General features: G+C 44.1%; 2 protein-coding genes across 4 annotated transcripts in view; one reads left to right on the forward strand and one right to left on the reverse strand.

Moving 5' to 3' along the window:
* Window positions 1-26,110, forward strand: part of astn2 (astrotactin 2) — a 615,168-nt gene that overhangs the window by 487,987 nt on the left and 101,071 nt on the right. For all 3 annotated transcript variants that reach the window (XM_062959683.1, XM_062959682.1, XM_062959684.1), the window contains exons 14-16: window positions 9,435-9,559; window positions 10,967-11,071; window positions 13,230-13,409. In XM_062959683.1, coding sequence (XP_062815753.1) covers window positions 9,435-9,559; window positions 10,967-11,071; window positions 13,230-13,409 — 410 coding nt within the window. The remainder of the gene's footprint in view (window positions 1-9,434; window positions 9,560-10,966; window positions 11,072-13,229; window positions 13,410-26,110) is intronic.
* The window catches only part of trim32 (tripartite motif containing 32), a 9,519-nt gene continuing 2,975 nt past the window's right edge, over window positions 19,567-26,110 (reverse strand). The window contains exon 2 of the mRNA XM_003227866.4: window positions 19,567-24,837. Coding sequence (XP_003227914.3) covers window positions 22,841-24,799 — 1,959 coding nt within the window. The 5' untranslated portion in view covers window positions 24,800-24,837 and the 3' untranslated portion in view covers window positions 19,567-22,840. The remainder of the gene's footprint in view (window positions 24,838-26,110) is intronic.

Here is a 26,110-nt window from a genome sequence, read left to right on the forward strand (position 1 = left end):
CCTTTGATCAGTCCAGGCAAAGCTAGGCTAGATCGACAAAATTTCCGATTTCAATCACAAGGCAATGTCTGTGTTCAGATCTTCACGTGTATGAATCAATGTACATACGTTGCATTTTCTATTCATGTCCAGTCCACTCTTCCTTACCTCCTTTCACTCCTACAAATTAGAAATTGTTTCCCTACACCAATGATGGGCAACATTTTGCATTTGGTGTGTCAAAATTCACCAAAAAAACCTAGCATGACTTGGGTGGTGTGTCACTTTGAGAAAAAAAACATAATTTCACAATATATATAGTTTAAATAACAAAAATATATAATTGTAATATATAACTGTATTTAATAAATCAAAAACTATGTACTACCATTATTTCCATGTACAACAATCTATGGTACCTCTTGCAGTTTCCACGCTGATTTCTCTCTGTTGTAGTTTCAATGATGGTCATGAATAATGAATAATATAATAATATATTAGTAATAATATAATAATATACTACAATAATAATAGAATAATAATAGAATTTTATATATATATATATATATATATATATATATATATATATATATATATATATATATACACAGTAGAGTCTCACTTATCCAACATAAACGGGCCAGCAGAACGTTGGATAAGCGAATATGTTGGATAATAAGGAGGGATTAAGTAAAAAGCCTATTACACATCAAATTAGTTTATGATTTTACAAATTAAGCACCAAAACATCATGTTTAACAACAAATTTGACAGAAAAAGTAGTTCAATACGCAGTAATGCTATGTAGTAATTATTGTATTTACGAATTTAGCACCAAAATATCACGATGTATTGAAAACATTGAATACAAAAATGCGTTGGATAATCCAGAACGTTGGATAAGTGAGACTCTACTGTATATATATATATATATATATATATATATATATATATATTAGCTGTGCCCAGCCACGCGTTGCTGTGGCGTTGTCTGGTGGTGTTGGTGAGAAATTGTTGAGGTAGTGGTGGTATTGAATGTCTGTTGCATGGTAGTCTTTATGTTTAATATGCACACTGAAGTGGATTATATGGCAGTGTGGAGTCAAGATAATCCAGTTCAAAGCAGATATAAGATAAATAAGATTCTAAATGGGTTATATAGCTGTGTGGAAGGGCCTTGAGCCTACACTGCCATATAATCCAGTTCAAATCTGATAATCTGTGGAAGAGGCCTAAGTGAGGCCTAACTGTGCCTGTCCCCTGGGCTGAGTAGGTTGCTAGGAGACCAAGTGGGCGGAGCTTAGCCTTCTAACTGGCAGCAATTGGATAAAAACAATTATTCCTCTCCCTCTAATTAGGACTTTATTTTTCTTTTCTTTTTGTTGTATCAACCTAGAGCCGTGAATGATGGGTTGTGTTGTCAAATTTCGAGGTTGGGGGGCCTGTAGTTTTGTTGTTTTGTCCGCTGCCCTGATGCCATCACTCTTTTATATATATAGATAGATAGATATAATTCCCATGGAGTAAACAACAAAACCACTGGACCAAATCACACCAAATTTGGCCACAAAAGACATTAGTCATCCAATCAATCTGCATGCGGCAGCATGTCAGCAAAAATGGCTAGGCGTGTCAGTGCTGACACACGTGTCATTTTATTTATTTATTTATTTATTTACAGTATTTATATTCCGCCCTTCTCACCCCGAAGGGGACTCAGGGCAGATTACAATGAACACATATATGGCAAACATTCAATGCCAACAGACAAACAACATTCAGTTTTAGACAGACACAGAGGCATTTTAACATCTTTCCAGCTTCACGATTCCGGTCACAGGGGGAGCTGTTGCTTCACCGTCCATTGGTGGCTGTTCTTCCTCTTCTTTTTCTCGTGAGCAGTTTTATGGTGTTGTAGATTAGTTAAATTAGCCTCCCGCATAAAGCGTACCTTAAATTTTCCCTACTTGACAGATGCAACTGTCTTTCGGGGCTGTCATAGGTTGGCCATCACTGCCCTACACAGATATCAGGCTTCAAGATGGAATCTGATGTCTCACAGCCTACTTATTTCTCCCTTTATACCTTTTCCCTCCCTCTTTTCATAGAGATCTAAGGTTATGACAGACTTGGACATCCATCACTCAAAAACCTAATTTGGAGTGGATTTGACGGATTTAAATTGTCATATATATTCCCAGTTCCCCAGCCCTGCTTTACACATGCACTTATTTAAGATATTTCCTCTGATGGAGCAAATGAAAGGCCTTCTTTCAGTTTTGAAAAGCCACATATTGATGTTTTGTTCCTTGCCCAACCTAAATCCATGGAGAAATGGCCATGCAGACAAACACACATGCACACCTCATCTCCAACCAGTGCATCTTGTATCCGCATCCAGCATGTGCTTCGCCATCAGACGCATAAATCTCTCTATCTACACAGGAGCGGCTGTTGCAGAGTCAGCGTTCCGTGATGCCGGAGCTGTCATTTCCAACAAGAAGCTATTTACTAGGATTTTCTGCTGCCACTGTGTGTAGCGCCGCCATACCATTCCCCCGTTTAGTATATATTTTGTGTTTATGTATTTCCGCAAATGTCTTTTGTACTTGCGATTCCATCAGTGCTCATGCAATTTCCATCTATTCCATTCATAGTTGTTATGGCCAGATCCAGACATATAGTTCACCTCATGTGAGGGTTGAATGAAAAGTAATGCCTCCACCTTCGTTACTTGGGTTTGGATGGGAATATTTTAATAATTCAAATGCAGAAATAATCCTCAGAATGTGCTCTTGAACTACCACTATTCACTTTTCCACATCATCACCAGACAATTGGATACATTTCTGCCAACGATGAACACGTTTTCTGAAGCCGTCACGGAAGAAGTCGACACTCTGTTTCCACAACCGGCATCTCACAGGATCCATCGTGCACAGGTCTTCCGATAGCCAAGTAAAGCAATAATGGGACCCACATGTTTATTTATTTATTATTTATTTACAGCACTTATATTCCACCCTTCTCACCCCGAAGTGGACTCAGGGCGGATCACATTACACATATGGGCAAACATTCAATGTCTTTTAACATAGAACAAAGACAAGACAAACATAGGCTCTGAGCGGGCCTCGAACTCATGACCTCCTGGTCAGAGTGATTCATTGCAGCTGGTTACAGCTGGCTTGCTCTCCAGCCTGTGCCACAGCCCAAGCCCATAATTCTTGTGAAATACCGATTATGCTTGAAATTTCTCTTTGAGTGATATGACGATCATCCTGAATCAATCTGTCAATCTTTTGCTTGTGAAACTCAGTGGTTGCTGTCACAGGACGTCCAACTCTTTGTTTGTCACGCAAGTCAGATGTTCCCACCTCAACATCTTTAAACTTACTCGCCCAACGACGCACAGGACTCACATCAACACAATCACTATAAACAGCTTGCATTCTCGGATGAATCTCCTTTGGACTGACACCTTCTGCTGTCAAGAATTCAATGACTGCACGTTGCTTAAGTTGCATTGACCGACCGTCTGCGCAGGGTTCCATACTTCGCACTTTAACAACACAACTGTTCAATGGTAAGGCTTCCCGCCAAATGGAACCGTCTGCGCAGGGTTCCATACTTCACACTTTAACAACACAACCGTTCAATGCTAAGGCTTCCCGCCAAATGGAACCATCTGCGCAGCGTTCCATAATTCGCACTTTAACAACACAACCGTTCAATGCTAAGGCTTCCGTCCAAATGGAACCGTCTGCGCAGGGTTCCATACTTCACACTTTAACAACACAACCGTTCAATGCTAAGGCTTCCCGCCAAATGGAACCGTCTGCGCAGGGTTCCATACTTCGCACTTTAACAACACAACCATTCAATGCTAAGCCTTCCCGCCAAATGGAACTGTAGAGGGGAGTCTACTGAACACGCCGGTATCTGCCGCATACCAGGACTGCTATCTATTGAGGAGTTACGAAGGTGGAGGCATTACATTTCATTCAACCCTCGTATGTGGTGCTAGGGACGAGTTGTGCGGACACCATGAAAAAAAGCATTATTTTGGTCTATTGAAGTTGGCAATGCCTTTTTCTGGCTGGTAGTTATTATCTGGGGGTCTTAAGGTAAAGGTTTTCCCCTGACGTTAAATCCAGTCGTGTCCGACTCTGGGAGTTGGTGCTCCTCTCCATTTTTAAGCTGAAGAGCCGGCGTTGTCCGTAGCCACCTCCACGGTTATGTGGCCACTGGCATGGAGCGCCATTACCTTCCTGCCGGAGATCTATTGATCTACTCACATTTCCATGATTTCAAACTGCTAGGTTGGCAGAAGCTGGAGCTAACAGCGGAGTTCACGCCACTCACCGCATTCGAACTGCCGACTTTTCAGTCAGCAAGTTCATCAGCTTAGCGATTTAACCTACTGCGCCACTGGGAGTTGTAGATGAGATTTTTTGCATTTTAACTGGAAATGGGAGAGACATGGAGCCATTACCTCCATGCAAATAATCCCGCAGTCATGGATTTCATTTTGTCAACATATCACTCAAGCTTCTCTTGGAGGGAGAAGCTTATGATTGTTTTGCTTGCTCCGTCTTGGATTTGCAAGGAAGGCTCTGTCATTCATCCCCCCCCCCCCCCCCCGGTGTTATGTTGATCTGCACTGTATAAGGTCTGCCTGACTCAGATGCCGATCGATAGGACTTGATTTGATGCACCATCTTTCATATTGGTTATTTCCACAAAGCCCCCGAAGCAATGAATCAGAAGGGAAAGCAAGGCAGATCGTTGCACACATTCTGTAGGAAAAAGAAGAGAAGGTGGTGGGGAGCTTTGGGTAAAATTGCCGCCCACACCACTCAATGCTTTTTTAAGCGTTGACAATCAACACCAAAAGAAGTCATGGAAATATAACTTAGATGGCCAACAAGGACTTGGATGTGGTTGGGACGCCTTGGACTACACCAACCACAACAAAGTTGAACAATCATAGTCCAAAATGTCTAGTAGGGATTTTAGTGTCTCATCTGAGTATACTGTATATACTCGAGTATAAGCCTAGTTTTTCAGCCCTTTTTATAAGACTGAAAAAGCCCCCCTCGGCTTATACTCGGGTGAGGGTCCTGGTTGGCTTATATTTGGGTCAGCTTATACTCGAGAATATATGGTACATTTATTTTTTTTCTCTATTATTTATTATTTTTCTCTATTATTATTGTTGCTACTACAGTAGGTGTCTCACTTATCCAACATAAACAGGCCGGCAGAATGTTGGATAAGCGAATATGTTGGATAATAAGGAGAGGTTAAGAAAAAGCCTATTAAACATCAAAATAGGTTATGATTTTACAAATTAAGCACCAAAACATCATGTTATATAACAAATTTGACAGAAAAAGTAGTTCATTACGCATTAATGCTATGTTGTAAATACTCTATTTACGAATTTAGCACCAAAATATTGTGATATATTAAAAACATTGACTACAAAAATGTGTTGGATAATCCAGAACGTTGGATAAGTGAGTGTCGGATAAGTGAGACTCTACTGTATTACATTTATTTTACTCTATTTTTATTATTTTTATTATTAATACATTTATTATTTCACTCTGATCTTATTATTATTATTCCATTTATTATTTTACTCTATTATTATTACTTGTATTATTTTCCTGTATTTATTATTTTTATTATTATTACATGTATTATTTTACTCTATTATTATTAAAAGGATACATAAGTACATTTACATTGAAGAAGATGAGAATAATGATTGAATCAGAGTTGGACAGTCTTATCTTAAATTTGAGCTTAATGTAAATATTCAAAAACATTTAACCTACTGATGCCTCAATTAATGTTATTTTATTGGTATCTATTTTTATTTCTGAAATTTACCACCCTCGGCTTATACTGGAGTCAATGTTTTCCCAGTTTTTTTGTGGTAAAATTAGGTGCCTCGGCTTATATTCGGGTCAGCTTGTACTCGTGTATATATGGTAATCTTCTCTCCAGTGGTATATATTATCCACATGTACTTATGCAAAGCAATTTGGCTTTTCAGTTGTTAGACTGATTACCTAGTTGTCTCCAATCTGTTAAGAACAGAGATTATACCAATGCACACAAAGAGCAAAGTTTCAGAAGTGTTTCTTTTTAGTAACCAAAAATATACTTTCCCATAAAACATCTTGTTGCTATATCATACTCTCAAGAGACAAAAATGAAGTAGACTTCATTAAAAGGTTTACTCACATCCTTCATGTACTCAGCATACAGGTAGATAACTTGTCAATCCAATTATAGATAGGCTTGAAATCGTTTTTCTGTGCAGATAACACAGGACATCTTTTTTTTAGTAAAGGTAAAGGTTTCCCCTGACTTTAAGTCCAGTCATATCTGACTCTGGGGTTTGGTGCTCATCTCAATTTTTAAGCCGAAGAGCCAGCGTTGTCCGTAGACACCTCCAAGGTCATGTGGCCGTCATGACTGCATGGAGCGCTGTTACCTTCCTGCCGGAGCGGTACCTATTGATCTACTCACATTTGCATCTTTTTTTTTTAATCTTTCCAAAATCTAATGCATCTCTCTGTATTTGTTATCGAATGGAGTTTCAGATCTAAAGCGTCTCATGGCTAAAGCATTTCTGTTTTCAAAAATGGAGTCTCAGATCTCAAAGCAGTCCCAGATCTGATCATGTGATTTGTTGGGGGTTAATTAACTCCGAACCACCCTGATTTATTGGTGAGTCAGGCCTCTCACCAATCCATCCTCCGTCAGACTGCTTAAGCATCCGGCTAAGCAGCGCCGATAAACGACACCACAGTCATAATTCAGCTGATCACAGCGGTTTCAAGGCTTTATTATATATACAAATTATATACAGTTACAAAGTCCATCGCTCATAGGACCCATGCATCCATAGCAAGGCAAAGCATGTCCTCTCTCTTTGCCGATCGTCAGCGAAGCTCTTCTGCCGGCAACTCCCACATTCTATAGCAGAATGACGAACATCCTGTCCACACTTCTGAGACCGGAAGGCTTGACCTATTGGCTAGGCAGGCTATCACTCAAGCTGGCCTGCCATTAACCCGTGTGCTGCTGGAAAGCACAGTTGCAAAACCCAACAGCAGAAACACTTGATTCAACATTTCACCCTTACACCAACATACACCAACATGATCTACAGGCCCTCCCGCAAGCTCAAGAAACATAGAGTAAAGGGAAAGCTGCATACCAAAACATAGCTATGCAATACAGTACACAAACAGAATCATATATAAACAAATTACTAGTTTGTATATGAGTACTTGAAGAATTACTCGAAGAAGGTTGCTATTTCCAGCATACTCTTTTACTACTACTACTACTACTACTACTACTTATCTCTTAAAAGGGACTCTTTTCTGTAGTTATGCATATATAGTATGTATTCATTTCAGCAACCACAACACATACAAACATTAAGTGGGAATACAGATTTAGGAATCAAGACTGGCGCCACTCTGTCTTTGCCATAGCCAGTGTTGACAGGGCTATTCTATTCTAAAACTCTCCAAAATCTTCTTTTTTATAACAATGCAGCACATCTCATGGGAGCCAATTAGCAGCTCATTCCTTGGAGGAACCTAGATTTGAAGCCGGATGGCAGTTTCCCCGTCTCAAAGACATCCTCAGGACTCTCTGCCAGAGTCTTCTGGAATGACTCCGTTGCTCCAGGCAAACGCCTTGCCGAACTTTCATTGCTAGTTGCAAGGAGAAGGGAGTCCTTTGAAGGCCCGGTGTGTCAGATATGCTGCCCTGCCTTACTCCTATCTAGATGGTTGCATAAGACCATAGGTAAGGAAAGGGACCCTCAAAGGCCATCTAGATGGTCTCATAAGACCATAGGTAAGGAAAGGGACCCTCAAAGGCCATCTTGATGGTCTCATAAGACCATAGGTAAGAAAGAGACCTCCAAAGACTAACTAGATGGTCTCATAAGACCATAGGTAAGCAAAGAGACCTCCAAAGGCCATCTAGATGGTCTCATAAGACCATAGGTAAGCAAAGAGACCTCCAAAGGCCATCTAGATGGTCCCATAAGACCATAGGTAAGGAAAGGGACTCTCAAAGTCCATCTAGATGATCTCATAGGGCCATCAGAAGACCATAGCTAAGGAAAGGGACCCTCAAAGACCATCTAGATGGTCTCATAAGACCATAGGCAAGCAAAGAGACCTCCAAAGACCATCTAGATGGTCTCATAAGACCATAGGTAAGGAAAGGTGTTAGCAGGTGTGTGTATAGCGGAACCAGCAGCGTCCAGTTAACACCATGTGCAAAAGACTCAGACCAGGCAGAGGATTTGAAAGAACAAAGAAACTTTACTTGTTGAGTTGAAGTTAGATAAACAGTTCAGCAATCGTACAATGTCCTTGTAGTTGCATAAGATCAATAACTAATCAATCAGCATTCTATATACCCAGCATAGCATATCTAAACTGCTACTTGACCGTAGCTAGAGAGCCTGTCTTTTCTGTGCTCTCCCTGCAAGCCCAGATTCCCAACTGACAAAGCCTGCCAACTGCCATCAAACCAAAACATTGTTTTAGGCGTGGCTTGTCTCTCTGCAAAAAGTCAGCTCCCTTTTTGCAGAGCTCTTTCTTTGCAAGAATCTTTCAAGGGATTTCTTTTACACACACACACATACACATTAGCATTTTGGCGCAATAAAAGGGACCCTCAAAGGCCATCTAGATGCTCTCATCAGGCAATCAGAAGACCATAAATAAGGAAAGGAACCCTTAAAGACCACTTAGATGGTTTCATAAGACCATAGGTAAGGAAAGGGGGCCCCAAAGGCCATCTAGACAATCTCATAAAACCATAGGTAAGGAAAGGGACCCTCAAAGGCCAAACAGACGGTCTCATAGGACCATAGATAAATAAAGTTACCTCCAAAAGCCATCTAGATGGTCTTATAAGGCCGTAGCTAAGCAAAGAGACCTTCAAAGACCATCTAGATGATCTCATAAGGCCATAAGTAAGCAAAGAGACCTCCAAAGACCAGGTAGACTTAGGTCAACCCTAAGTCTCCAGTTTAGGACAGGGGCCAGGTCAATGACATTGGAGGGCCACGGGCCTTAGTTTTTGGGACCCCTGGACTAGGGTGTCTTAGAAACACATCAAACTTTAGAGATGGTTCAATGTGTTGTCGAAGGCTTTCATGGCCAGAATCACTGGGTTGCTGTGAGTTTTCTGGGCTGTATTACCATGTTCTAGAAGTATTATTTCCTGACGTTTCACTTGCATCCAAAGAGTTGTACTATTTATTTTTCTCTCCTGAAAATTGTGTACATATTTTCACCAAGACCTTTTCTTTCTTACCTGTAGGAACTCTACTGAGGAGTTAATCCATATACCGTGTTAGTGCTGTTTGTTTCTGAGTCCTCCTATTTCTTTTTTTGCAGAGAGAACAACTTCATCAAGGATTTTCCCCAGTTGGCTGATGCGCTCATGGTCATCCCTTTGCCGGTCGAAGAGCAGTGCCGCGGTGTGCTCTCCGAGCCTCTGCCCAACCTCCAGCTACTCACAGGTAGGAGCTTAGGGTTAGGATCTCTTTGGGTTAGGGTCTGTTCAACATTACTTTACTAAAGGTAATGGTTTTCCCCTGACATTAAGTCTAGTCATATCCATCTTTGGGGATTGGTGCTCATCTCCATTTCTAAGCCCAAGAGCTGGCGTTGTCTGTAGACACCTCCAAGGTCATGTGGCCAGCATTACTTTCCCGCCGGAGCGGTACATATTCATCTACTCACATTTGCATGTTTTCAGACTGCTAGGTTGGCAGAAGCTGGGGCTAACAGCAGAAGCTCACCCTGCTCCCCAGATTCAAACCGCCAACCTTTTCGGTCAGCAAGTTCAGCAGCTCAGCAGTTTAAGCTCCTAGATTTCCACAATACAGCTTGCAAAGATGAGTATCATAAAATTAACAGATTGGACAGAGCATAACAGAGATGCCCAGTTTGCACCAAAAGTGCATTAGAGCTGTGGCAACAACAACAACAACAACAACAACAACCACAACTTTATTTTTGTATCCTGCCCCATCTCCCCGAGGGGACTCGGGGCGGCTCACATGGGGACCAAGCCCAACAACATACAATAAAATACAGCGGTATAAAATACAACAATATTAAATACATAACAATCACAACAGATTAATATATCAACTCTACAACACAGCTTCACAGAGTAACCACTAGCGACAGAAGATAATAATAATAATAATAATAATAATAATAATAATAACAACAACAACAACAACAACAACAACAACAACAACAACAACAACTTTATTCTTATACCCCGCCCCATCTCCCCAAAGGGACTCGGGGCGGCTTACATGGGGCCATGCCCAAACACAACAATAGAATAACAATAGCAAGACAATGAAACAAATTGCCGACCAGAAGGGTGGGCAGTTCAAACCGTGGGTCGGGGTGAGCTCCCGCCATCAGCCCCAGCTTCTACTTACCTAGCAGTTCAAAAACAACAATGTGAGTAGATAAATAGATACTGCTTCGGTGGGGAGGTAAAGGGTGCCCTGCTAGAACACGGCCATACAACCACACAACACCCCAGTGATTCTGACCACGAAAGCCTTCAACAATACACAAAATATTAGCCTTTGTAGCAGCCTACACATGTTCTCCAGATGCTTGGAACTGGAAATCCCATCAACTTCAGCCTGAAAAACCCTAAAAATGGTTTCACGGTGGCATGTAATTAATTACCATCAATGTTCCCATTGATGTGAACAATGTGGTATATTTTCAGAGCCACTGAAAATATACCACAGGTAAAGCTTTGTAATGTTCATGTATGGACAGGGAAAGCAATGAAAAATCCATCCATGTTTCCTTTAGGGTAGGGAAAGCAATTGTGGTGTGAGTAAACAATGTCTCCTTGTCTTGTCTGAATCCTGGCACTTTCTCCGCAGGTGACATCCATTATGACGAAGCCATGGGCTACCCCATGGTGCAGCACTGGCGGGTTCGAAGCAACCTATACAGAGTGAAGCTCAGCACGATCGCCCTTTCAGCAGGTGAGCACATCACATGGAAGTTTACAGCTGGGAAAATGTTATATTCTCCAGCTGGGAAAATGTTATGTTCTCCTGCAGAGGATGGCAGGTTTCCTCAAACACACTGCCAAAGCTCGTATAATAACTCCAAAGCAACCAGAAACTACATTTCTCTGGCATCTTCCCATTTCCATGAGTACAGGTTAACAGAGAGTCTACTGCATTAAGATTGCATCTTCTTCAGCCTGTATCAGTGGTTTCCAAAATTTGGACTTCTGGGTTTTTTGAACTGCAACTCCCAGAAACCTATTAACTTTGGCTAATATTTAATAGTATGAGGGTTGAATGAAAAGTAGTGCCCCCACCTTCGTAACTCCTCAACAGATGGCAGTTCTGGTGTGCGGCAGGTCCTGACTTGTTCAGTAGACTCTCCTCTACAGTTCCATTTGGTGGGAAGCCTTAGCATTGAACGGTTGTCTTGTTAAAGTGCAAAGTATGGAACCCCGCTCAGATGGTTCCATTTAGTAGGAAGTCTTAGCATTGAATGGTTGTGTTCTTAAAATGTGAAGTATGGAACACTGCGCAGACAGTTCCATTTGGTGGGAAGCCTTAGCATTGAATGATTGTGTTGTTAAAGTGCGAAGTATGAAACCCTGCGCAGACGGTTCCATTTGCTGGGAAGCCTTAGCATTGAACCGTTGTGTTGTTAAAGTGCGAAGTATGGAACCCCACTCAGATGGTTCCATTTAGTAGGAAGCCTTAGCATTGAATGGTTGTGTTGTTAAAGTGAGAAGTATGGAACCCTGCTCAGATGGTTCCATTTAGTAGGAAGCCTTAGCATTGAATGGTTGTGTTGTTAAAGTGCGAAGTATGGAACCCCACTCAGATGGTTCCATTTAGTAGGAAGCCTTAGCATTGAATGGTTGTGTTGTTAAAGTGAGAAGTATGGAACCCCACTCAGATGGTTCCATTTAGTAGGAAGCCTTAGCATTGAATGGTTGTGTTGTTAAAGTGAGAAGTATGGAACCCTGCTCAGATGGTTCCATTTAGTAGGAAGTCTTAGCATTGAACCGTTGTGTTGTTAAAGTGCGAAGTATGGAACCCTGCTCAGATAGTTCCATTTAGTAGGAAGCCTTAGCATTGAACCGTTCTGTTGTTAAAGTGCGAAGTATGGAACCCTGCTCAGATGGTTCCATTTAGTAGGAAGCCTTAACATTGAACGGTTGTGTTGTTAAAGTGCGAAGTATGGAACCCTGCTCAGATGGTTCCATTTAGTAGGAAGCCTTCACATTGAATGGTTGTGTTGTTAAAGTGCGAAGTATGGAACCCTGCTCAGATGGTTCCATTTAGTAGGAAGCCTTAACATTGAATGGTTGTGTTGTTAAAGTGCGAAGTATGGAACCCTGCTCAGATGGTTCCATTTAGTAGGAAGCCTTAGCATTGAATGGTTGTGTTGTTAAAGTGCGAAGTATGGAACCCTGCGCAGACGGTCGGTCAATGCAACTTAAGCAATGTGCAGTCATTGAATTCTTGACAGCAGAAGGTGTCACCCCAAAGGAGATTCATCAGAGAATGCAAGCTGTTTATGGTTATTGTGTTGATGTGAGTCCTGTGCCTCATTGGGCAAGTAAGTTTAAAGACTTGCATGACAAACAAAGAGTTGGATGTCCTGTGACAGCAACCACAAGCAAAAGGTTGACAGATTGATTCAGGACGATCGTCGTATCACTCAAAGAGAAATGTCAAGTATAATTGGCATTTCACAAGAACGTGTGGGTCACATTATTTCTTGGCTTGGCTATCGGAAGATCTGTGCACGATGGGTCCTGTGAGACGCCGGTCGCGGAAACTGAGTGTCAACTTCTTCCGTGACGGCTTCAGAAAACTTGTTCATCGTTGGCAGAAATGTATCCAATTGTCTGGTGATTTTGTGGAAAAGTGAATAGTGGTAGTTAAAGAACACATTCTAAGGATTATTTCTGTGCTTGATTTATTAAAATATTCCCATCCAAACCCAAATAGCGAAGGTGGAGGCATTACTTTTTGTAACTCTCCAAAAACCACATTTATCCAGAATGTACCAATCCCGATGGATTAACTCACAAGTCGCCAGTACTTCAGTCTTTCTGTTGTCTTTGCCTCTGACCCTTGTTGTTATTTTCTGCAACGTTCTCCTTAGGATTTGCAAATGTTCTGAAGATCCTGAGCAAAGACAGCAGCCGAGAAGAGCTGCTCTACTTCATCCAGCAGTACGGCTCCCATTATATCGCAGAGGCCCTGTACGGATCCGAATTCAGCTGCACGATCCGTTTCCCCAGCAAGAAGGTTCAGCAGCAACTGTGGCTCCAGTATCAGAAAGGTAAGGCGTCTCCAGAGAGGACAAACCTTAGCATTCCCTTCTCTGCACCCTATGCAACCCTTTGAAAAAGATTATTATTATTATTATTATTATTATTATTATTATTATTATTATTATTATTATTATTATTATTATTCCCTTTGGGGTGAATGTCCTGGAGGTCAGTGCTTTAGTGCTCTTTCTCTGCATTGCGCCACATCGCCTGGATCCACCGCCACCCTGCCATCTGCTTGCACAATCCCCTTCGAAACGCAGTGGGCGATTTTGGGTAGGATTTTATAAATGCGACATAATTGAGCTGTCTGGGAATTGGTTCCGTTTTATCGCTTGTGACAATGACGGTCTTTAAGGAAGTATATTAATTCGGCAGCCAGACTCATTGTGCGACGCCATAAATAACCAGACACATCATTAAGCAGGGCCATAAACTTTGGGACTTTGAAGTGCGACAATTAGGTTAGATTTTGAAAAGTTCAGCAATTTGTCCTAGACACTCCGCCCAACATCTCCAGAAATAATAAAAACGGGGAGAGAGAGGGGAAACTATATTGGCTCGTTTTTTTACACTCCCTGGTTCCTAGTCAAGGTGGTCCCAGGTCAAAGTGGTCCCTGGTCAAAGTGGTCCCTGGTCAAAGTGGTCCCAGGTCAAAGTGGTCCCTGGTCAAAGTGGTACCTGGTCAAGGTGGTTCCCTGGTCAAGGTGGTCCCTCGTCCAAGTGGTCCCTGGTCAAAGTGGTCCCCGGTCAAAGTGGTCCCTGGTCAAAGTGGTCCATGGTAAAAGTTGTCCCTGTCCAAGTGGTCCATGGTCAAGGTGGTCCCTGGTCAAGGTGGTCCCTGGTCAAAGTGGTCCATGGTCAAAGTCATCCTTGGTCAAAGTGGTCCTTGGTCAAAGTGGTCCCTGGTCAAAGTGGTCCCTGGTCAAAATGGTCCCTGGTCAAAGTGGTCCATGGTAAAAGTTGTCCCTGGTCCAAGTGGTCCATGGTCCAAGTGGTCCATGGTCAACGTGGTCCTTGGTCAAAGTGGTCCATGGTCCAAGTGGTCCATGGTCAAAGTGGTCCATGGTCAAAGTGGCTCCTGGTCAAAGTGGTCCCTGGTCAAAGAAAGGTTGGGAACCACTGTTTTAAAGGGATGGTTGAGCACCTCTTTGTATTTCAATTTGTCATCAGGTATTTTTATATATCTAGTCCAGTGTTTCTCATCCTAGGAGTTGGGACCCCTGGGAGGGTTGAGAGGGGGGTTTCAGAGGTGTCACCAAAAACCATCAGAAAACACAAATTTCTGATGGTCTTAGGAACCCAAATCCCTCCAATATTTTCTGTTGGTCATGTGCCGAGTTTGGTTCAATTCCAATGCTCTTTGATTGTAGATGAAATATATCCCAGCAACTACAACTCCCAAATGTCAAGGTCTATTTTCCCCAAACTCCAGCAATATTCACATTTGGGCGTATTGAGTATTGGTGCCAAGTTTTGTCCAGATCCATCATTGTTTGAGTCCTCAGTGCTCTCTGGATGTAGGTGAACTACAACTCCCAAACTCAAGGTGCAATGCCCACCAAACCCTTCTAGTATTTCCTGTTGGTCATGGGAATTCTGTGTGCCAAGTTTGGTTCAATTCCATTGTTGGTGGAGTTCAGAATGCTCTTTGGTTGTAGGTGAACTATAAATCCCAGCAACTAAGTTTATTTTTCCATCTTAAGAGACAGCCCCGTTTTCCTTAGTAGGAAGCGGACCACCCAAATTTGCATTGGGTGTACACATCTGTGGATTACCAGCAAGCCTTTTCTCAGCTGTACAAATAATGGGTTTTTATTACGACTCGGTGTAGCATTTTACCAAGCTGCATAATAGAGAGAAAATTGAATTAAACGTGCACTGCGATCAAAAGGGGAGGGAAAAAAAAGAGTCCTGTATTATTAAAAGCACTCCATCTTCTCCCCCTCGGCTTCACCCCCTGACGGCAAGGCTGTTCTCGGGGTCTTAAAAAACAAATTATCCTGGATAGATACAGAAAACACATGCAAACTCCCTTCTACGCAGTTAGTAGATGTAGCAATTGCATCCGCAGCAGAACAGACACGGAATCCTTGTGTCTTTACCCAAGGGAACTTCGTCAACCTTCCTGCTACTTAAGACAATTAGGTTGACTTTTAGTTCTTATCCAGTGGGTTAAACTGCTGAGCTGCTGAATTTGCTGGTCGAAAGGTCAGTGGTTCGAATCCAGGGAGCAGAGTGAGCACCCACTGTCAGCTCCAGCTTCTGCCAGCCTAGGTAGGTAAAGGTAAAGGTTTTCCCTTGACATCAAGTCCAGGGGGTTGGTGCTCATCTCCATTTCTAAGCCAAAGAGCCAGTGTTGTCCATCCATAGACACCTCATAAGACCATCGGTAAGGAAAGGGACCTCTAAAAGCCATCTAGATGATCTCACCAGGCCATCAGAAGACCATAGATAAGGAAAGGGACCCTCAAAGACTATCTAGATGGTTTCATAAGACCATAGGTAAGGAAAGGGACCCTCAAAGACTATCTAGATGGTTTCATAAGACCATAGGTAAGGAAAGGGACCCTCAAAGACCATCTAGATGGTTTCATAAGACCATAGGTAAGGAAAGGAACCCTCAAAGTCCATCTAGATGATCTCATCAGGTCATCAGAAGACCATATATAAGGAAAGGGACCTCTAAAGACCATCTAGATGATTTCATAAGACCATCAGTAAGGAAACGGTCCCTCAATGGCCATCTAGATGATCTCATCAGGCCATCAGAAGACCATAGATAAGGAAAGGGACCCGCGAAGGCCATCTAGATGGTTTCATAAGACCATAAAGGAACCCTCAAAGACCATCTATATGGTTTCATAAGACCATAGGCAAGGCAAGGAACCCTCAAAGACCATCTAGATGGTTTCATAAGACCATAGATAAGGAAGGTGACCCTCAAAGACCATCTAGATGGTTTCATGAGACCATAGGTAAGGAAAGGGGCCCTCAAAGGCCATCTAGACGGTCTCATAGGACCATAGGTAAGGCAAGTGACCTCCAAAAGCTATCTAGATGGTCTCATAAGGCTGTGGGTAAGCAAAGAGACCTTCAAAGACCATCTAGATGATCTCATAAGATTATAAGTAAGCAAAGAGACCTCCAAAGACCAGGTAGACGTAGGTCAACCCTAAGTCTAAAGTTTAGGACAGAGGCCAGGTCAATGACCTTGAAGGGCCTTAGTTTGAGGACCCCTGATCTAGACGATCTCATAAGACCATCAGTAAGGAAACGGTCCCTCAGAGGCCACCTAGATGATCTCATCAGGCCATCAGAAGACCATAGATAAGTAAAGGGACCCACAAAGACCATCTAGACGGTCTCATAGGACCATAGGCAAGGCAAGTGACCTCCAAAAGCCATCTAGATGGTCTCATAAGGCCGTGGCTAAGCAAAGAGACCTTCAAAGACCAGGTAGAGGTAGGTCAACTCAAAGTCTACAGTTTAGGACAGGGGCCAGGTAAATGACCTTGGGGGGGGCACATCTGGCCCATGGGCCTTAGTTTGGGGACCCCTGATCTTGTGTCTTCTCTTAAAGCCTGATTGCCATAATGTCTGCCTTCCGTATCGACCCTTTGTTAGACATTACATTCATGGCTGCTTTCCTATGATTTGACGGGCGGAGGCACGTTTTGTAACATCTGCTTTCACGAGTTGGCTCTTGCCGGCAGCTTTCACTATTCCGGGCTCGGGGAAAGCAATATTGTGCTTGATAAATAAGCGCCTCGCCTCGTCCGCCGTTCCAGGGAGCGTCTTTTGTCGCAAACACACCACTACAGAGAGCATTTTGAAAAGCCGTAGATTCATTTAAGTGGACTTAAAGCCCACTCGGTTCTGCTGACGGAGCACTTGACTGCTGAGCTTGAGCCAAATAGCCACATGGCCGTTTATGTTAAGTCCCCGCCATCTGCTCCACACTCTATTTGCAACCCAAGGGCTGGCAGATGTGTGTGCGTGTGTGTTTCTTGTAACACTATGGTTTTTGTTCCTGGGGTGTAAATGTCATTTCCTAACTGGTTCTATCACAAAAACATGGGAAAGGGTTTATTGAACTGCACAAACCTTGTTGTTGCGGAAGAGACACCCTGCAGCATGTTTTGCTCTAGTTTTTCAATGTGCAGAGAACCTGGTGGTGCAATGTTGTTTTTTATTTACTGTCCGGATTTTAGAGTTTTTAAATGCTGGTAGCCAGTAGTTCATTTTCATGGTTTCCTCCTTTCTGTTAAAATTGTCCACATGCTTGTGGATTTCAATGGCTTCTCTGTGTAGTCTGACATGATGTGTTCTGTGTTCTCAAATACTTTACTCTAGAGGATGCACTCGGCTGCAGGCACTGGCAGGTGTGCGTGCTTTCTGGGCCTTTATGCCCCACATGCACTCTCCTTGGAGAAAATGTGTGTGGTGTGCAGGCCCAGAAAGCAGCATACACGCCTGTCAGTGCCTGTAGCCGAGCACCTCCTTTAGAATAAAAAATTCTTATTCTAGAGGCAGCGTTCAGCTGCAGGCACTGGCAGGTGTGCACGCTTTCTGCATGCCCCACATGTACTCTCCTTAGAATGTGTGTGTGGCGTGCAGCTACAGAAAGTAGCACACATGCCTGTCAGTGCCTGTAGCCGAGCACCTCCTTTAGAATAAGAAATTATTATTCTAGAGGCGGCGCTCGACTGCAGGCACTGTCAGGTGTGCACACTTTCTGCATGCCCCACATGTACTCTCCTTAGAAAGAGAATGTGTGTGTGACGTGCAGGTCCAGAAAGCACCACATACACCTGCCAGTGCCTGTAGCTGAGCACCTCCTTTAGAATAAGAAATTCTTACTCTAGAGGCGGCATTCGGCTGCAGGCACTGGCAGGTGTGCATGCTTTCTGCATGTCCCACATGCACTCTCCTTAGAAAATGTGTGTGTGGTGTGCAGGTCCAGAAAGCAGCACACATGTCTGCCAGTGCCTGTAGCTGAGCACCTCCTTTAGAATAAGAAATTATTATTCTAGAGGTGGTGTTCGGCTGCAGGCACTGGCAGGTGTGCACGCTTTCTGCATGCCCCACATGTACTCTCCTTAGAAAGAGAATGTGTGTGTGGCATTCAGGTCCAGAAAGCAGCACACACGCCTGTCAGTGCTGAAATTCTTATTCTAGAGGAGGCATTCGCCTGCAGGCACTGGCAGGTGTGTGCACTTTCTGGGCCTACATGCCCCACATACACTCTCCTTGGAGAGAGAATGTGCATGTGGTGTGCAGGCCCAGAAAGCAGCGCACACGCTTGCCAGTGCCTGTAGCCGAGCACCTCCTCTAGAATAAGAAATTCTTGTTACAGATAAGGTGCTCGGCTGTAGGCACTGGCAGGTGTGCACTTTCTGCATGCCCCATTCTATTCTAGAGGGAGGCGCTTGGCTGCAGGTGGCACTGGCAGACACGCACGCTTTCTCTCCCAGGCTACATCATGCCAACCAGCCACACAATCTTTCCATTGCAAGGCATTTTAAGGAGGCTTCCCACTCCCAGGTAAGGAAGAGCGATGAGTAATTGTCAGAGAAGGAGGGTTTACTTTTTGTTTGTACGGAAATTAATAAAAAATATTGAACTGTGATGCCAAAAAGCAGGCTTGGAGACAGGATCGGCTCCCACTTGCTTTCGTGCCGAACTGATTTTCGTACCGGGAGGGGGTTTCCTGTTACGTGCTCCCGAAGTACCGAAAAAAATGGGAGAAACAGATTCCGTGCACAACTCTAATATTCGCTCTCCCTCCCAATTTGGTGCCCTCTCCCAAGTCATTGATAATCCTGCTCAGCTGTGTCGTTTACTTTTAACACATGGTTTTTCTTTCTCTCAAGGCTGTTTTCAGCCACGTTGGAGGAAATAAAAGTATCTCAATCCCATCTGGGCGTGTTAAACATTCACCCAGTTGTGGTTTCATGCTTCATCACGCCGTATTGGCGGATGAGACAACCTACCTGTTGCCTTAAATTGCAGGCAACATGGCAGTCCTGCCTAATAACATAAGAACCCCCTTTCCCCATCACGCAGACAAGTAGCTTTTGTGTAAAGTGCGGACCGGTGGAAACGCCATCAGGCAGTGCAATGGTGTGGAAGGCAGGATATTGAAGGACGGCTAAACGTATCATTTGTCACACTTGATCTCGTTTACTCATTTCTCTCTCACTGGCAAAAAAAGTCTCCACAAGAAACATGACCTTCCAAAACACTTTTTCCCACCAGGTAAGGTATCAACAACAAAACAATATTCCGATCGATTCCACCCCACAGACCCGGAACAACAAACGTTTACTCCTGCATTATCCCAGGATGTTATTTGTTGTGTTTCTGCACTCACGCTAAACTACTTCACGCCGAACAACACACAAACACATGTTCATGGTGAGGGTTATATTGGCACCATCAGGAAATAGGAGATTCGATGTCTAGCAAGTGCAATGGTGAAATATTATTGTGATGAATGTGGAGAAAATAATGGAACAATGCTACCAACTAGCAGAGTGAAAAGACTCAGAAGAGGAAAACAGTCCTTGAGTATTGCACACATAAAGTGGTAGGAAGGATGTGTGTGTCCCGACAGTAGACTCTCAGTTAACCGGCATCCATGGGGAACGATAGGCGACAGGTAAATTTAGTATCTGCTTGCTTAAGAATTACTAATTTTTTTCGTGTCAGGAGTGACTTGAGAAACTGTGAAAGAATTGGCTGTCTGCAAGGACGATGCCCAGGGGCGTTGCCCGGATGTTTTGATGTTTCTAACATCCTTGTGGGAAGCTTCTCTCACATCCCCAGCTGGAGTTGACAGAGGGAGCTCATCCACTCTCCCTGGGTTGGACTTGAACTCACAACCTTCAGGTCAGCAACCCAACCTTCAAGTCAGCAGTCCTGCCAGCTCAAGGGTTCAACCCACTGCGCCACTGGGGGACTCCTTAGAATTACTATTGAAATAAGCCTAATAATAATAATAAGTCTTTGAATAATAATAATAATAATAATTATTATTATTCAAAGACTATGGCAGAAACCAGTGCAGGTGGTCCCGGTGGTGATTGGCGCATTGGGTGCCGTGCCAAAAGATCTCAGCTGGCATTTGGAAACAATAGACATTGACAAAATCACGATCTGACAACTGCAAAAGGCCACCCGACTGGGATCTGCACGCATCATCCGAAAATACATCACACAGTCCTAGACACTTGGGAAGTGTTTGACTCGTGATTTTGTGATACGAAATCCAGCATATCTATCTTGTTTGCTGTGTCATAATAAAATAAAATATAATAATAATAATAATAATAATCCTAGACACTTGGGAAGTGTCCGATGTGTGACCCAATACAACAGCCAGCCAAGTGTCTGCTGTGGACTCGTCTTGTTGTGTTTCTAATAAATAATAATAATAATAATAATTTTATTTTTGTATCCTGCCCCATCTCCCCGGAGGGACTTGGAGCGGCTCACATCATAAAATACAGTATCAATACATTTAAAACAAGAACACATAAATACTATATCCCATGTAGTACAAAGTCAGTATTGACTTGATATTAATACTTGCAGTTTCTCAAGTCGCTCCTGACACGTAAATATATATATATAAACTGATATAACTGGTAGCGTTTTTAATTAATTTTAGTTGTTAGGTCATAATTTGTTTTTGTATGTTGGGTTGTCAATTTGTGTTATTATGGGTGTCTTTTTGTTGCTATTCGGGAACAGTTTGAAATCCGCCCTGATTTGAATGCTGCAATGGTCCACCTTGGTTAGCATTGAATGGCCTTGCAGTTTCAAAGCCTGGCTGTTTTCCTGCCTGGGGGAATCCTTTGTTGGGAGATGTTAGCTCACCCTGATTGTTTCTTGTCTGGAATTCCAGGGTTTTTTTAGTGTTCTTCTTCATTTACTATCCTGATTTTAGTTTTCTTAAAATACTGTCCAGGGTGAGAGAATGAACACTTGTCTGCTTGAGGCAAGTGTGAATGTTGCAATTGGCCACCTTGATTAGCATTGAATAGCCTTGCAGCTATTAAACAACACTCAGAAGACAGAGGAATTGCAGACAGGAAACAATCAGGGCCAGCTAATACCTCCCAACAAAGGATTCCCCCAGGCAGGAAGCAGCCATGCTTTGAAACTGCAAGGCTATTCAGTGCTAATCAAGGTGGCCAATTGCAACATTCAAACTTGTCTCAAGCAGACACGTTATTTCACAGATATATAAACCCCACTTGCCTAGTTTCCAACAGACCTCACAACCTCTGAGGATGCCCGCCAGAGATGTGGGCGAAACGTCAGGAGAGAATGCTTCTAGAACATGGCTATACAGATTGGAAAACTCACAGCAAGCCAATAACACAGGTTAACTGTATTATAGGTAAAGGTTTTCCCCTGACGTTAAGTCCAGTTGTGTCCAACTCTGGGAGTTGGTGCTCATTTCCATTTCTATGCCGAAGAGCCAGTCTATTTTATTATTATTATTTATTAGTAAAGGTAAAGGTTTTCTCCTGATGTTAAGTCCAGTCGTGTCCGACTCTGGGAGTTGGTGCTCATCTCTATTTCTAAGCCGAAGAGCCAGTCTATTTTATTATTATTATTATTATTTATTAGTAAAGGTAAAGGTTTTCCCCTGACATTAAGTCCAGTTGTGTCCGACTCTGGGAATTGGTGCTCATCTCTATTTCTAAGCCAAAGAGCCAGTGTATTTTATTATTATTATTATTATTATTATTATTATTAATAAAGGTAAAGATTTTCTCCTGATGTTAAGTCCAGTCGTGTCCGACTCTGGGAGTTGGTGCTCATCTCCATTTTTAAGCCAAAGAGCCAGTGTATTTTATTATTATTATTATTATTATTATTATTATTAATTAGTAAAGGTTTTCTCCTGACATTAACTCCAGTCGTGTCCAACTCTGGGGGTTGATGCTCATCTCCATTTCTAAGCCAAAGAGCCGCCATTGTCCATAGACACCTCCAAGGTCATGCGGCCGGCATGACTGCATGGAGCGCTATTACCTTCCCGCCAGAGTTGTACCTATTGATCTACTCACATTTGCATGTTTTTGAACTGCTAGGTAGGCAGAAGCTGGGGCTAGCAGCGGGAGCTCATTCAGCTCCCTGGATTTGAACCTGCAACCTTTTGGTCCATAAGCTCAGCGCTTTAACATACTGTGCCACCTTTGGTAGTAAATATGAATTTTAATTTTTTTTTTCCTTGAGTTCCGGTTAACGGGGAGTCTACTGTACTGACACGTAAAACAACAAACAACACATGCACGCACGTGGCCATGTTTGGAGACAGCCTTTTTGTGTTGAGCTGCACACACGATTGTGGCACAGCCTTCTTGAAATGTGGGACACTACTCAAAGTCCGGTCCTGGAAGAGGCCCGCCTTTTCTCCTTCCTACGGCGTGGAGTACCTCCTCAAGTGGTAGCTGTAGATCTTGATGCAGTGATCCCAACAGTCCAAGACCAAGAGCTGTCCCTTGGGGGTGATGGCGATGCCAACGGGGCAGGTGAGTCCCTCGCGGATCAGGATATTATACCCGCCTCCTTTGGGGAAGTGCAGGATCTCTTTCCGGCTGCTGTCGGCGACGATCAAGTCCCCGCGAGAGTCCACGCACATCCCGGCGATGCATCGGAAGTCCTCGTTCTCGGAGAAGAAGTGGCTGATCTGCCTCCCGAGCTGCCCGTCCGGGCCGACCGAGCCGATCGAGAAGCCCCCTTCCAAGTGGTGTTCGTGCTGGCGGTTTTCGAGATTGAGCCCCAGCCCCTGCGTGAAGTAAATCATCCCTTCGGCGTCGCAAGTCACAAATTTTGGCCGCACCGCGCTGCACAGGCAGTTGTACTTCACCACCCCGACCCCGCGGTCGACGGTGAAGCACCAGAGCTTTCCGCCTTCCACGTCCGTTACCACGAACTGCCCCGACGGGAGGGCGGTGATGCCCCACGGCTTGCTCAGCTGGCTCCGGTGACAGGCCACGCAGTGCCCGTCGATGGTGTAGACCTTCACCGAGTTGTCGTAACTGTCGGTGACGCCGATCAGGCCGTGACAGTTCATCGTGACCGAGAGAGGAGTCAAGTTGGGCAAGTCTGCGCCCAAGAAGCTGAGCACGAAGCTGTCGATGCCGCTCGGGCTCCGGCGGATCTCCTTCAGGAAACCCTTGCGGGTGAAGACTTGGATGCGGAAGTTCCCGCGGTCGGCCACGAGGACCTCTCCTTGCGGGGTGACATGGAGGCTGACGGGCAGGTTGAAGGTCCCTGGCGTGCTGCCTTTGGAGCCCATCTTCTTGAGGAAGTGGCATTGTTGGATGCTGGTGGCAGCTTCGGGCACTCTCGCCTTGGCGGGAGACGGACAACTAGGAAGAGAGTTGGGTTCCTCCTCTGCCACGTCGACTTCCCTGAAGGAAACCGAAGCCGCCGCCGCTGCCATCTCCATCAGCGATTCCTCCACGTTGATGCTCCGTGGTTTCTTCACCACTTGTCCGATCTGAAGCGGCCCAACGCGCCCCACTTTGAGAAGCTCCACGTCTTGCATAGTCAACTCTTTGGGGAGGCTGTTCATCAACTCCGGCTCTTCCTCGTCGCCCGTTTCCTCAAGAAGCGCCATGTCCCCCTGCTTGATTTTGGCCAAGAAGTAGTCGCAACGAGACACGATCTGCACCTCGGCGATGTTCAGTAGATAAGCCTGCTCCTCCATGATCTGGCCGTTGACCTTCTCCACCTCCGAGAGGGAGCTGGTGAAGAACTTCCGGGACCGTGCCAGCTCCTCTTGGACCTTCCGCTCCTCCTTGCCGTATTCCTGCAGGACCGTTTTGTACCGGACTTGTAGGTCCTTCGAAACCCCTTCCAGGGAGGCCTTCCGCTTCTGGAGGTCCCCCATCAGCTCCCGCAAGCGGCCCAGCTTGGCCCCGAACTCCCTCCTCCGCTCGTCGGCTGCCTCTTTGATGACCACCACGGCGTGCCCCTGCTGCGTGTGGTCGGCCTCCTTGCAGGGCTCGCAGAGGACCAAGCCGCAGCCCTTGCAGAAGTGCTTGGGGAGCCGCCGTCCGCAGGTTTTGCACATCAGGAGGCCCACGGTCTCGCCGAGGCCCGCCGTGTCGATGATCTTCAGCACCGTCAAGTTGTCGTTCAGCTGGGCCAGGTTGGTGATGCGCGTGACTTTGCTACAGAACGGGCAGCGGATCCCGTTGATGCTGTTGGCCAGGAGCTTCTCGGAGCACTGCTTGCAGATGGTGTGCCCGCAGTGGAGCAGCTTGGGCCTCAGGTGCTCCTCGGTGAAGCACTCCATACAAATCGGGCACTCCAAGACTTCGCGGAGAGCGTCCGAGTTGAGATGCGGGGCAGCAGCCATGGTTGCCATGGGCAGGCCGGTTGCATTTATTCCAAACTTCTTTCGTCCTGGATGGGAAGAGAGAAAGAGAAGGCATTGGTCCCTCAGTGCTGCCATTCGGCCTCCACAGGATTTTGAACGCATCCAGAGAATTCTAGAATTATAATACACTAGCTATGCCCGGCCACGCATTGCTGTGGCGTTGTCTGATGGTGTTGGTGAGAACTTGTTGAGATAGTGGTGGTATTGAATATCTGTTGTATGGTTGTCCTTATGTTTAGTATGCATTTGGTTGTTTGTGTACTGTGAAAGTGGTGAGGGTAGAGGGGGTCTATGTCCTTGTGTAGTATTGTATAGTATTTATACGTTGTCCATGTGTTGTGAATGCTTGGATTGTGTCCTGCTGCATAGTAGAAAGGGTTGGGCTGGATGGCCCTTAGGGGTCTCTCCAAACTCTTTTGCCTGTCTCCTGGGCTGAGTGCGTTGCTAGGAGACCAAGTGGGCGGAGCTTAGCCCTCTAACTGGCAGCAATTGGATAAAAACTATTATTCCTCTCCCTCTTTTGTTGTATCAACCTAGAGCCGTGGATGATGGGTTGTGTTGTCAAATTTCGAGGTTGGGGGGCCTGTAGTTTTGTTGTTTTGTCCGCTGCCCTGATGCCATCACTTTTATATATATACACTAGCTGTGCCCAGCCACGCGTTGCTGTGGCAAAGTGGTGGTGGTATTGGTTAAAAATTGTTGTGTAATTTTTATTTGACGTTATTTGCAATTTTTTAATTAATTTTATTGTAAATTATATTTTTATTTATTATTTTTTATTATTTTCTTGTATTATTTTTAGTTATTTTCTGTTATTATAGTATTTTATTTTATTAATTTTTAGTGTTTTTTATTATTTTTTATTGGGTTGCTAGGAGACCAAGTTGGAGGAGCTTAGCCTTCTAACTGGCAGCAATTGGATAAAAGCAATTATTCCTCTCTCTCTAATTAGGACTTTATTTTTCTTTTCTTTTTGTTGTATCAACCTAGAGGCGTGGATGATGGGTTGTGTTGGGGGGCCTGTAGTTTTGTTGTTTTGTCCGCTGCCCTGATGCCATCACTCTTTTATATATATATACATTTATATAATACCTTTTGGGGAGGTCTTGAATTAGAAAAGACCCCCAAGATTATACTACAAGATATAAAAACGTTCTGTGCATAATTAGGACCAAGTTAACAACAAAACCACTGGACCAAATACCACCAAAGTTGGCCACAATACACCAACACATCCAAGGCATGTCCTTCACTCAAAAAACACAGTTTACCAGGCAGTTCAACTATTTCAGCACTCAG

This window comes from Anolis carolinensis, unplaced genomic scaffold (genome assembly GCF_035594765.1).
Source record: "Anolis carolinensis isolate JA03-04 unplaced genomic scaffold, rAnoCar3.1.pri scaffold_7, whole genome shotgun sequence".
In the NCBI taxonomy this organism is placed as follows: Eukaryota; Metazoa; Chordata; class Lepidosauria; order Squamata; family Dactyloidae; genus Anolis; species Anolis carolinensis.